At 35.6% G+C, this 14,265-nt stretch overlaps 1 protein-coding gene across 7 annotated transcripts in view; it reads right to left on the bottom strand.

Annotated features, from left to right (window-relative positions):
- Positions 1 to 6,291: 6,291 nt before the first annotated feature.
- LOC101919371 (heparan sulfate glucosamine 3-O-sulfotransferase 1-like) overlaps positions 6,292 to 14,265 on the bottom strand; it is a 61,362-nt gene continuing 53,388 nt past the window's right edge. For 6 of the 7 annotated variants that reach the window (XR_008744948.1, XR_008744942.1, XR_008744946.1 and 3 more), the window contains 2 exons: positions 10,268 to 12,878; positions 6,292 to 9,104 (listed from right to left, as the gene is read on the bottom strand). Coding sequence is in view for 1 of the 7 variants with exons in the window: in XM_005238940.4 (XP_005238997.1) it covers positions 11,830 to 12,759 (930 nt within the window). In the remaining 6 variants the exon portion in view is untranslated. Of the gene's footprint in view, positions 9,105 to 9,717; positions 12,879 to 14,265 lie in introns of those variants that run through there. The other variant, XM_005238940.4, reaches the window with a different exon arrangement.

The raw sequence follows: 14,265 nt of genomic DNA, 5'->3' as shown, positions 1-14,265 counted from the left end.
TCAGAATCTACAAGAAAATGTAAAGTAATCTAAAGAACACTGTAGGGCAGAGATTGGAAATGTGGAGTTTCCGTTTAAAACTTACTGCACAAATCTTCTTAATGAATAGGTCTTGTAAGGAAAAAAGAATGCAAAGAATATGTCATTGATTATTATCAAGGAAAGAACATATCCCCTAGATTAAAAGTGGGTGTTCATAGAGTTTGATCTAAGTGTTACAAATTCTTACCATGAGCCAAATTCAGATTAGATTAGCAGAAGAATTTGACTCTGAATTGTGCCATTTAGCATAAAATTAAATGAGGATCTGATGAGTAGAGGTTGGCCCCTGTGATCTATAACAGTTTCCCTTACCACTTTTTTGTATCATCTCCTCTCTGAAACGCGGGTCCAGACATTTCTTCAGCTGATTAGCTAGAAAGTGGGTGCGTGATGAATATCTCTTCAACTTTGCCAGCTCCCATGTTTGAAGTTCAAGTGTCAAGGCAATTGCTTTTTTTCCCCAAAAGGTTTCAGCTTTTGGAAGTTTGGGAATATATTAGTGTAAGTATCTTGGCTTATTATTTTTTAATTAAAGAAAATGCCTATGTTTTCTGGTTGTAGAGAAAGAAAAGCATGGATATATGACACTGGAACACGCTGAAGGCTTGAAAATGTGGAAGGTAAAGTCAAACTGAAGTGTATAAAGAAACCTGTCTTGCATTTCTTTGGGACTGGATTATTTTTCTAAGCCACCTGGGATGGCAGATGGTGCCAGCATACCTTTGAACCTAGTTATTTTCTTGCCTGTTTTTGTCTAGCATTGTATCTCACAGGGGTCTGGTTTGGTTCCTATACTTATGCGTGAAGGACAGTCTGACTGTGAGAGTTCAAGAGCAAGAGGGCCTGAGTTACCATTAGCAAATCTATATCCAGTTGCAACTAAAGAGGATGTGCAATTGTTTTCCATTTACATGACCGAAATACATGATAAAAATTAGAGGTTAGCTAAGACAGAATCCCTACAGATTTATCATGATGGGCTCAGGCAGGAGGTCTGAGGAAAGTGTTATTCCCCTAGGCCTTTTGAATTGTGATGAGGTACCATTCCTGCGGGCTGGCAGACTGGGCAGTCCACGTGCTGTTACTGACCAGAGACTGCAATTCATGGACCTGGGGTCACTGTTCACTTCATTGCGATGAAAATGAGATTGAGCGCTGTTTGAATTCCCTGATGATAATCACGATGCACAGCTTTCTGAAATGGCAGGCAGATTAAAGAAATACATGCAGAACACGGGGCAACTTGAATACGTGATGTCGCCTGCAGCTGGTTCACTATGTAGTCGTGTGTTATTGTTGCGAGGAGAGATTAGCAGAAGGGAGCGTGGCTTCACGGTGTGTTGCTATCTGTCTCAGCTGCCTGGTAGCCCAAGGTTTAAGAATTTTCACATTAATTGTTACAGTCCCAAGAGGATTGCATCCCAAGTGCATTTTTTAGCTTCTGACGTCCTGTATTCCATTTCAATCTTGATGGTTAGTAAAGAGAGATTTTGGGGCCTGAGGGCTTTCTGAAATGGAATAAACTGAGAGTATACACAGTCTTTTCCTCTGGAGTACTGTGTGTGTGTAATGTTTCCCCTCCAGAACTCAAATGTGTCACAAATTTAAAAATGCACTTTCTACCTATAACCAGAAAGATTTGTGCAACAATACTTTTAGATGTAATCATTTCACTGTTAGTAGTTATGATTTAAAATAACAGACTAAGGAAGAAAGACTGTGGAAATGTAATATTAAAGTCATCTTTCTTTGCCTTGGGCATTGCTTATGAAAAATTACTAATCTGACTTTTTCAGCTTACTTTTCAGTGTTTTTGAGAATCTTTAAGAGGCTATTATGCTTGCTTATTTTAAAACATAATATATTAAATACCTCAGACAAAAAATATTTTTATGCTCTTCACTTGTAAAATGCACAAAAAGCAAACTACTAAACAGGCTGGGACTCCTGCTAGGGGTATCTTTATTACTCTATCTGTATTTCATCTGCCTGTCATGACTACAAGATGAGTAAATCTGAATTCATCCTCACACCCAGTGAAATTCTGACAGGTTTACTTACCTTGAGTAGGATGTAACTGTATCTGAGGTCCTACCGAACACACAGGTAATGTGAATAAAATATCAGAATACAGCACATTCAAATCAATGGTCCAGATCTGCCACCTTAGTTCAAGTGTTATGTCTGTTACAGGTAGTTTTTTTCTGGTCAAAGGCTACAGAATCAGTCGCCTATTCCTTTTGCTTACTTTGATTTTCCTATCAATAAGCTACCATAAAAGTGAAAATGTTTATTCAGACTTTACTATTGCTCTTACTTTTGGCGATGTATTATACTATGTGTAAATTGGTTAGATATGGTCTTATAAAAGTTTTAAACTAGTACTACCTGCAAGTCAATTACGTAGTTTGGCAGTTGTTCTTGCCCAGCCTATTACCACTTAAAAAAATACAGCTGCACTGTCGTTTCTTGATATTCAAAAAGATCTAAATGATCATCAGTGAACAACAAAGAAATAGTCAATGAACACAACTTTGAATTAGCAGCAATAAAAATATAATCTTTCAGTAGTTCAGATAAATTGCTTTGTTAAATAAAACAAAACTATTCAAAATATTTGTGCTACTGTTAGTGTTGAAAATACTATATATTTATTTTATGAACTGGTGGCTTAATCAGCACTGAAGGCATGTTGGAAAGTGTTAGAATGTATTCTGTCATTTGGCTCAGCTTTAGGCAATTATATATGTAAACATAATTACTGCGGTACTCTTTTTTTTAAAACATATTGGTCTCAAGTTTGTAATGAATGAATCCGCAGTTTGTTTTCCTGACACCATTTTAAATCAATTGACATTGAATTAATCCAATATTAATTTATTTTAGATGTGCCAGAAGCATCATCCTATTACTAATAAGTTGAAATAGACAGAAGGAAGCGCAGGTCCCTTCCTCGCGCTGCCAGAATGCATCTCTGTGTGCATCCAGCAATCTGGGTGATATGTTGACAGAATGAGGCCAGCGATGCAAATAAAGGAATTTCCCCCCCTCTCCTTGCAGTTTATTGCTTGTCATTGACTAACTCACTGACTAGAATTTCAACAGAAAAATCAAATTAAGAGAGAAATAGCTTCTATTAGTATCAAATGTTTAAGTTGTGTATTAAGTGTTAAGAATATTCATGTTTCAAAAAGCACAGTTATTTCATTGGGTTTATCAGCCCCCTAAGACTGAAGTAGCATTCTCTACATATAGATGTTTTTGGCTAGATCCTTAGCTACAAATTAGAGTAGTTTCACCGCAGTCACCGTAGCTGACTGAAGTCAGTGCCACTTTGCATTGGTGGAGCACATGAATCTAAATGTTTCTGTTCAATATAAAATACTTTTTTGAAAATGGAAGATGATTTTTTTTCCTATCCTCCAAAAAATATCTTCAATCATTATTCTTGCTGTGTGTGTTAGGACTAGCTATTTTGTCTTAATTGCTTGCAAGTTTGTTATCTGATTCCCCAACATACGAATACAGCACAGAGACATAATTTATTTATTTTTGAAAGCCATAGTATATGTTTCAGTTTTTACTTTACTCGGATCAGGAAAGCTCAACTTAAGATCAAAACTATTTATTCCATGAAAGAGAAAAGTCAGAATTCATTACTAAGTGAAAAAACCACAGAGAAGAATTTATAGATAGAGAAGTAAATCAAAGATAGAGGGTGACTGACAGTGAAGTTGCATTTATATGAAATAAGCATTCTGGGCTTCAGTATTAAAGCGAGGTGACAGAATCCTGTTTTCTTTGATCATAATACACAGATAGATGATCAGGATAGGAAGTCATATAAGCATATGTAACTGTACCCAATTCTTATTTGATAAAAAGGGTCATGGACAAAGGACCCTAACAACAGAAAAAGCTTCTGAATTTCTGGCTCATTGTATCTAATAGCTACAGAAAGCTGGATTTGTGTATTTTATTCATACTTATCTGGGAGCCTGTATTTATCTAAGAATAATTACCACCTGTGATGTGGGGTTTTGGGCAATCATAATGGAGGACCCAGCATCTACTGAAAGAAATTAAATGGAACTTCCAATGTTAGTTTGCTGTTACCAATGGAATACAGACTCCAGTTTGGCAAAAATCCGTCCTGTGGGTAATTCCAGGGGAGAAAAGACACCCAACCATTCATTGCCACACAGGCACCCTAAGAACTGGAAAAAAGATTTTTTTTTCTCAGATTGAAGCCTGAATACCTGCTTGATGGAAGGGGGAAGCCACCCTTCCCAAACTCACAAAAGATGTTGCAAGTGCTCATTTGGATGGCTGAAGCAGCCCCGATCCCTTGCTATATAATCTGGAGCACAGAACACTTGGTATGATTCAGCAGGTACTGATTTTAAGTGACCATAGTCTTACCTCATATGCCATTTTTTCCGCTTGTAGAAATGTAAGACTTGGCTATCACCCTACCTCATCTTCGTAGTTTTAATACAAGCAATATTTTCAACTCTGCCCATAAACCACTGAAATCAGCTGGCAAAAGGGGTATTTGTGATGAAAATATTCTTTTTTAAGGGAGAAGCAGGAAGGTGTGAAAGAACTGAAAAAAATGTGAACAGTTTTCTAATGCTGCTAAAAATGTAGTAAATTTTGAATGGTAATTTCTTATTTAAGACACCAAACCAAAATATTTCTGACCTCTCAGATGAATTTGCATTTTAAAATTCCAAGTTTGTTACTAAACAATGTAGAAGAGGCTTTTCCCTTTTCTAAATGAAATGAAAACACACAGAAAGTTTATTTTTTAGCAGTATGAAAGGCAGTTTACTTGAACCCTGTCCAGCTATGCTCACTGTATGTAAACAGGCCCTAAGTATATAAATCATTAGCGATTTTTTCCCAGAGAATCTGTTCATCTGTTTTATTCATTTTGTTGTATGTACACTTGACAAAGAACTTCAATCACATAAATATGAGTTGTCTGGCAAACACATAATGGATGAAGTTTACTTTGAATCTAAGAATACAATACCCTTCGTCTGCCAGGTCAGATAGTAAGAGCAGTATATGGTGCTAGCTCACAGAAGGTGCCTAGCACGTGGCCTAAACAGACTTCAGTTTTATGAGTACCACAAATAATAACTTCCAGATAACTCATACTGCAACTGTTGCCTTTGGATCAGTATGCCTTCAACAGGATGAACTCAGTGCACAGCTATAGATTCTGCTTGTTTTTGTTTTAGATGAGTGAATTTTGCAAGCTGTGTATGATGTGTGCACGTGTAGCTATAGCATATGATGTTTATGAGCCTTTAATCTTTCTTCACTCAAGGCAGCAATGAACCCCTGCAGTTTACAGTGTTCCATCTGCATCACTTGTCTTGAGTTGTAGTTTTGTATCTACTTTTGGCAGAGTATAGAAAAGGAATCTTCAATCTTCTCCTGACAGTTGCACAGCATGTTTCTAGGCTGAGAGTCCTTGTCAAATCAACAACAAACCTGCTGCACTAGGGCTGCTAATTTTCCATAAGGAATTAACAAATCCCAACACTTTGTCTAAAGAGTTGTTACTTCCTATCCAATTTGCACTGCAGCATTTCACCCAGGGATAGACACAATATATTTAACCTGTGCTGAAGTATTATAGTATTCTCTAACAAAGTGAAACACAGTGTTCCAAAAGTGTATATTCATGTATGTCCCTACTAGCCTAATGATTGAAAAATTAATTCAGGCACATAGAATACCTAGATAAATCCCTGGAGTAGCATGTTACTTAGTCCTGTGCATTGTCCTCTCAGGCCAATCGTAATCTTTTTTAACTGTGCCATATTACGTGAACAAATGTTTACCAGAAGAGGGCCTTCAGCTCAGGTTTTGTTGCATTCTACTTGCCTTTGCCTTATTTTTTCCTATTGCAAGTTGGTTGATTCCTAATAGAGCATTTATGATGGATCAAAATGTTCACATAAAAAAAAGTTAAAAATTAAAAAAATCTTAGCCAGTCTGAGTGGCAAAGGGAATGGATTCTTAATTACTGTGCTTCCCTTTCATTACTGCCACCTGATTTAAATCTCTAAGTAAATGCTTTAGAGTAGCAATGTAAGAGTTTACAGTAACATTCTTCAGAATAAGAAAAACTATGGCATAGTTGTATTCTCTAATGAAGAGAGAGAAAATACAAAGAGATCGTTAAACTATTATCAGTCCCTACATAAAAATGTTCTTCACTAAGGACTGTAATAAACAGAAGTAATATTCTTTATTCTGGCACGATAACCCTCTACTTTTATTGGAGTGTGACTCAATCCACCTTTTTATCTTGGAGGAAAAAACACAAAACCGGAGAAATGTCATTTCAGAGAAAAACTGTACCACTGGCAAAAAGTTTACATTAAGATGGTTTTCTTTAAACACTTAACTGAGAGGTTTTTGTAATGCAACTGAAAGAATATACAACGTAAAAGCATAAAATCATTTTGCATCAGAAAACAGACTTCATAGTACTTGTTACATGGAGCTAATGCATGATACTGTACATTTTACATGACATCTATTTCACCAGGAAAGTATGATTTTTGTCAGTCTGTTTTAATCTGTTGTATTTTCCCTAAGTAGCAGATTCAACTTCAAGTATTAATTTATAGTTTGCAGTTGTGTTAGTATCTTGGCTTCCAAAATTTTTCCAGGAATTGTGGTAAGCTCATATCACTGTTTATTAACCTTAAAGACATGACAATTCCTCTGTAATCACAGAATGACATTACAAAGTCTTTTTATCCACTGTTGGTTCTAAATTTTAGATTTGTGTTATAAAATATCAAAACAATTTAGTAAGTATATTGAAATGTGAAGTAATTGAAGTGGAAATTATCTGGCCATTAACTGCTGGTAATGATTAATGTGATAGGCAAATTACTACTGATTTTAATTACAATGTGTCTGTTCATTTCTACAACAAAATTCAGGCTTTTGAAGGAAATGAAGTATCAAATCCAGAAGTACAGAAAATAATAATCTATAGGAGTATAATTTTTACTGAAATAATTTAAATGTTCGTTTCCCTGCAAGGAAATGTTATTGTGAGTATTGTTACTGTGCAACTCTCACTAAGAATCAAGGTATTGAGGGGTGTGTGTGTGTGTGTCTTTTTTTTTCTTCCCAACTGTGCTCCTACAAAGCAAAGTAATAACTCCTATTATTTTAGTTTTTGACCACATAAACAAGAAACTATAGGGATTATGACAATATTAAAATTATTGTCCAACTCATGAAAACATCTGAATTTACAAAGGCAATAAGCAGCCAAACTTGCTGGAACCAACCCAATTTTTAATTAATGAGCTCTTGAAATGTGCGTGAAGACTGAAAACTGTATGCAGATATGCTTCCCTACAGTAGTCAATCTAATCTTTCTTTGATGCATTTTATAGGATTATCTATTGGCTTTGTATCAAAAGGATACTGAAGGAGTTGATGTTGTGTAGCATCATACAACGACATGCATGAAGTATATGCCCTCTGTAAAGTTCTCCACAATATTGTCTATGGATATTCCAAAAAATGTCTCTACATTAACAGATATTCTTTAAGAAGAACTGTAAGTGCTCTATCAAGGCTCAGTGGTGAAAGGAAAGACCAGAAGCCAGCCCAAGGCCTTTGAGCAGCTGGATACCAAGGATACAATGGAAAAATCCACCGCTCCTCCTGGTGAAAGAATGGAGGTGAGTGCAATAGTAGAACCTCTTTGTTTTCTTCCCATTAGTGAAGTACTAGGTGCTTTTTGAGGCAAAAATCTAGCACTTAAGCTTCCCAGCACTTTGTCTTTATGTACTACAAGTAATATATGTAGCCCATATTAAAACCCCAGTAATATTACTCATCTATGTATTAAGTATGAGTGCGTTGCTTATAGTGGCAAAGGCTAAACTGATCCAGTTAGAGCTGCAGTTGCTTGACATTGCTAATTCTCAGTGACATTAGATGAAAGCAGCTATAACTTACTCATTTTAACTAAAAAGGAAAGGAACAGTATTTAAAGTTAAAGCTTAATATTTGTGGAATGCAAAACATCATCAAAGAGCTGCTCAAACCATCATAAATTCTGCTGTACTCTTACACATGACTCTATCATCTGTTTCAGATGCTCCAAAAAACCTTTGAAACAATTGCATGATCTCTTTAAGTACCCTTAACACATGAAATTAATTTCTGCAAACACCTCGAGTATCAAATAATGAAAGTCCTTTAATGAATAATCTGGAGAAGCATAGTTTATGTTTTGCTATCAATTATGGAAAATCTTAAGAGGTATTTGTAATTTCTTAAATTGAGAACTGACTTGTTAATAATGTCTTTAAACAGATCGTGAGCCTTGAGTTTTTTCAAAAATTTTACTAGTTTTGAACTCCAAGTGCCAAAAATTCAGTGCTTTTTATTTCAATATTACTAAAGTATGCCTCAGTGGATCTTCTAAGTTGATCTGATCCCCCTCCTGAGAATGAGGGAAGGAGGGTTATCTTTTGAAGATAGTAAGAATGAAGAAGGTCAAGACTGCATGAAATAATATTTTTCAGACCACAAAATGAGAAACTTATGGAAACAGTTTGTAATGTTAAATTAGTCTACTATATTTATTGAATTCTGTTATGGGGAGGTTAAGTTGCATCTTTGTAGACCATTTATTTACCAAAACAAAACTTCACATGAGGTTTGTTATTTATGTAAAACCAAACCAAAACAACCACCCCTTCTCCCAAATTATACTATGCAGAATATATTTCTTCCAGTATTAGTAAACTCTAAAATGATCATTGAACTCAACCCATCAACTCCGTCCTTCCCAAAAATGCTGAGCAAGAGTGAAGAGTGCTAGCAAATCAAGTAGATATATGCATCACTAATCCATACAGATCAGCATTCCTTGAAATGTAAATTCCACAAAGGGACCTGCATTTTTCAAAGATGTGTACAGCTTCTGCCAACTGGTGTTGCTGCATTCAACTCATTTAAAGATTAGCTGTAAACTTCAGAGAAGAAGGAGAAAGACTTGATGCCTGAAAGCATAAATAAAGACAGACATTAGATTTTTCTTTCTTTTCTATTTCTATTTTGTTATTTTCTTTTCATAGGCTTCAGAGGAAGCCCATGAAATTGCATGTGACATATAGACAGTGAACTCTTCAATTACTGGCAACTACCTGAAACCTTTGTTAAAGTACGCATTGTTTTCAAATTAACTTCTTGCCAAAAAAACCCAAACCAACAACACAACCTTATTCTTATTTTCAGTACTATTAAATGGAATCATCATTGAGAAGAAGCAAAAGAAGAATATGGAAAGTTTTGGAATGTATGAGAAACAGAAAGCAATGCTGAAAGAAAGCCACCATCTATGATATGAACTGCAGGTATGTTGCTACCTTTAATACTGTATTTCTGAAATTAGTGGACTGGGATGAGTTTTGTTCATCATTGAGACTGCATTGGTCAGAGAGAACAGGCTCGGTTAAACGATACAGGGAATGTGGATTTCGGGCTTCTGTTATCAGATAAAAATGTTGTGCCCACAAAATGCAAAGTGTTGGTCCAATATAAAATCACCCTGCTTATTTGGAGTTCAGAATTTTTCTCAGTTAACTTTTAACCTGACAGATGACAAAGATGATATTGGAAGACTACACAGCTGTATTTATTACAGTTTGCCTATCCGGTGTCCTGGTAGAGACGATACAAAACCAGCATAAACATCCCGTTCTTAGGCTAATTTGAAAGAAATATATCTGTATTTCTGCACCTGATTCAGATCAACATTGTACTTCTGAGTAGTCCCCACATGATCAATATTAATGATGAAGAAGCCACAATCTCAGGATAGGTGGAAGAAATAAATAACCATTTGGGCCCTTTGTAGAAATCAGATATGTAGTAAAAAAATCAGGCTTCAGAAAGATAATTTCAGAAGTTAATTATAAAATGACAAATATAATTTTCTCTCATATATACACATAGAAATAGCAGAAGAGATAAAGAATAAGATTTTTTATGTTATTTTTAACATTTTACATTTATTGAGGGAATATTTGATGAAGGCTATTTCCACATAATCTGGCTGGGTCTGATTCTGTCCACCTTTAGTGGAACACTGCTACCTGCCGAACATCTAAGTAGCCCCCACATGAAGTATTACAAGCCTAAATATTAGCGCTGCAATACATACCTTTTAGCCTGTGAAATGGAAGACTGAATCCCATGTTAGGGACATACACTCCTGTAGGCTTGAGCAGTGGCTTAGAGAGAAGGACACAGATTCAGGAACCTCACCGGGGTTAGGCAGAGATTGATGCTGCGATGCTCCGAGCAGGCTCACACAGCTGCAGCTCACCAGTGTTCTGAGAAGCTTAAAGGGATTGTGCCTGGTGAACCCTTCTACTAGGGGGTGCACCAGAGTGTCTGGATTGCAAGGTACAATGTCAAACAAGCACATCTGCACCTGTAGTGCTATCTGGCACCACATTTAACATTTCAAGTTGATTTTCTTCTTTGGTATTGATACATAACAAAATGTTTACATGAAAAAGAAGAACAATACTGTCAAAGAAAATATTAAAAACAAAAAAATGCATAATGCAGTTGTATAGTTGGATGTTTTTTATATATAATCTGAGTATGTCATACCTAGCATACTTAACACTGTGCCTGAGATATACAGTATAACAAGATGTTTTAACTTTGAGAACATCCCAAGATCTGTATTAGAAATAACAAAATAAAAATATTCGATGCTTTGGAGGGCAAGCAATTTTTTTTTTCCCCCAGCAAGAATCAATGTACCAATGGAGATACGTAAACTAAAGCCAGGAGAGGGAGAGTTAACTAGTCACAGAATGCAAACATGATTAATATGGTAGTATTAACGGATACCTTTTCCATTCAAGAGCAAAGTGACATAATTTATATAATCAAATATTTGTACAGTTGCTGATATAAATTATTTTTTCCATTAAGGTTTTTTTTTTTGTTGTTGTTGTTTTTAGTGTACAGAATAACAGTGTAAATTGAGGTTGCCTGGGATATTTTAATTTCTTTACATTCAGGAGACTCAGTTTAAGCTTCATCAAACAGTTATATTCTTTGGAGATTTTTTTTTTTTGTAAACCCAAGATGGTAAGAGTGTGGTTTAATACTAATGATATACTGATAGGGAGCTTCTAGTTCACCTATTCAAAATCACAAGTGAAACAGATTCCCTCTATTATTAATTAAGTACTTCGGTGTATTATCAGCGGATGAATTATTTATTGGAGCCACTATATATGCCCCCTGTTTTAAGATACAATTTAACTTACTGTATGAAAAATTCTAGAAATCAATGCCACTATCATTGTGTGATATAAAAAAAATACTAACAACAAAAAATACAGAACAGTTAGAATAATACCATTTCAAACATTTACATTTTCTACACTGTTCAAAGTAGTCATTTTTCCAAAACAGCTCAAATCTTGTAACATACATATCTGAAATAAGTCTGCTGAAGTTAATGTATTTGCATGATGAGAGAAAGAAGATCAGAATTTGACTCACAGTAATCATACAAATATGTGAAACTTGTTTTTCCCCAACATAAAGGGTACCATTTCCATGAGTTAGAGGTGTTATTCCAACGAAGCATATAACCAGGATGTTAAGTTCTCATAATACTGTTCTCTACAGTTTAGAAAGATCCGTTTGAAAAAGTTTGTTTCAGGCCCTTTTTAAGAAACATTGATTCCAAATGCATTAATGCCAGTCAAAGGAATGATTAACCATTCTGTAAAATTTTGCATTGTGCTCTCTGAAGTAAGAATACAGTTGCTCTAAAACAGTGCTGTTAACAAGAGGATGGGGACGCCCTTTGGATTCATGTAAACATCTCTCCCTTCCATCGCTTCTAATGCAGTAGAATCCCTTGGTTTGGTTAAAATAAAAATTAGAAGACATAATTCGGGAAGGAAGATTTAGAAATCTTTCAACTTTTTGTAATTCAGGAAGAGGGTCCTTGATTAAAGTATTGCCATCCACTATGTGAATCTGATCCAAACTGAAATGCTTAAGCCACTTTTCCATATGAACATCATATAGACTTCTCTGAATAGCTTTGTATTTGGTATTAAGTGCTCCATTCTTAATAACAATATCTTCAAAAAGCTGAACAGGCTTGTGACTTTCTACTCTGTTGTAATATACTTGGGTATAGTCAGATATAACTCTCTCAGTGGGATCCCTTAGAATAAGCAGCAGTTTAATGGAGCTATTCATGTCATGAATTCTTCCTGGAGCCTGTGGTGATGTAAAATAGCCTGGTGTTTTCTCAATTGTAATTTGATTTCCATAAGAAAACGGCATCAGACTTCTATACCAGTCTATTCCTTTCACATAATTTTCATCCCAGTCAAAGAAGTGGACTTCCGTAGCTGCTACCACAATATTAGGATGAATATCCAACATTTCCAGTAAAGCCCTTGTCCCTCCTTTACGAACTCCTATGATGATTGTCTGAGGTATTTGCCGGCTTGTGCCAGGAGGTCTCACCTGTGCCGAATAGTGTTCACTTTTATTGCTGAATAATCCTACTTGTGACTTCAGTGTTTCCAACAGTGCCCCATCCTCAACAGGAGCACCCTGAGCATGAGTCAGCAGAAGATAAGCTGACACTAGTAGGAAGGCCATGTGGAGAGGAGTAATTAGTTCAAGATAATGTTATGCTCGACTAATGAAAGAATAGGTAAGTCCCCTCTCGAGCTGGCTGGCAGAACCCGTGGTAAACACACAGCAAGTTTCTGAAGCATCTACAAAATAAAATAAGACAAGTCAGTATTCCTAAACCCATCACCAGTTAGAAACTGCACTCACAATTCAATTCACAAATTGAATCTGTGATCTCAACAGAAAATTTATACCAAAGTTATTTGTTTTCCCTGACTTTATTTCAGAAGAACCAGAAAAAACCTGCGTGCTTTTTTTCCTTAACCACAGGTGAGTAATGATGGCTACTAACCCTCCAACAGCTTTTATTTCCTTTAAGCAGAACATTATAATTGTTTACCAGATTTTAAATTCCTGACTATTATTTGCTTGCTTTGATTTCCCTAGTTCTTTTCTACATATATCATATACTTCTCTTGCCATATATACCATACCCAGTATGATATTAATAGTAATTCCAAAGCATTTTGAATGTCAGTGCCTTTCCCTTAATTTAGAATAGTATATATACTTATCTAAATAATAGCACTGGATGGTGGTGCAACCATTTGGTTTCCAGTGAGCTATGGATCATACAAAAAAAGAGTTCTATTTACCTGGACACAGAAAACAGAGCACGGATATTATTTGAAACAGATCACTAACAGATAGCAGTGATAAAAAAAAAATCAGATAAATGCAACACCTGCACTGGAACCACTATGCTTATATTGCCTGCTTCTGTGTCTGAAAAATCGTTCAGGACAAATCCTCATTGAGAGGATTCTTGGACTTTATTCCATTTCTGAGCAGTTATAACATTTAAAGATTTGTAGGATACATCTACATCCTTAACTTGATTTGTTTTCAATGCAGAGTGTGGAAACAAGCTGTTTTGCATATAGTGAAGCAGCAGTCATTTAAAAAAAACAAAACTGGTTTTGGAATCTATTTGAATTGCGGCTCATATTTTAAAGTAAAGTAGTCTCAGAAATACTACATCTGTAGCTTCTTTTTCGGTTCCACTGCCAGTGTCTTTCTTTTTCTGAATATATTGGTCACAGTACTTCACCTCTTAGAAACGACCTTAGAAAACACAGCCAATTCCCATTTGTCATGGCTCTGAGAAGCACTCAGTATTTCTATTTAAAAATTGTTTACTTTGAGGCTTACTTTACAGACTTAAACATTTAACATAACATTTTTGATAACAACTGTCTAGGCAATGCAGCAGACTCATTAAATGTATTTGCTAAATCTTATTAAAAGCTACTCCAGCTTTTTGGATATCTAGGGAATGACTCTTGTTAGCCTGAATGCACTCTAAACTCACAGATAGATAGCAAATATTAACCCTAAAATTGCCATTTAAAAATAAACTATGACCTTTAGCGAGTAAATCTGTGGAGAACATTCCCTGTTATGTCCAAGCAAGACCTAAAGGGCAACTGCTTCTTCAAAAATAGCAGGGTTTCAACCAGTAAAATGTGT

The sequence above is a fragment of the Falco peregrinus genome, chromosome 1 (assembly GCF_023634155.1).
Source record: "Falco peregrinus isolate bFalPer1 chromosome 1, bFalPer1.pri, whole genome shotgun sequence".
In the NCBI taxonomy this organism is placed as follows: Eukaryota; Metazoa; Chordata; class Aves; order Falconiformes; family Falconidae; genus Falco; species Falco peregrinus.
Note: the sequence above shows the minus strand (reverse complement) of the source record. Positions and strands in the feature narration are given on the sequence as shown.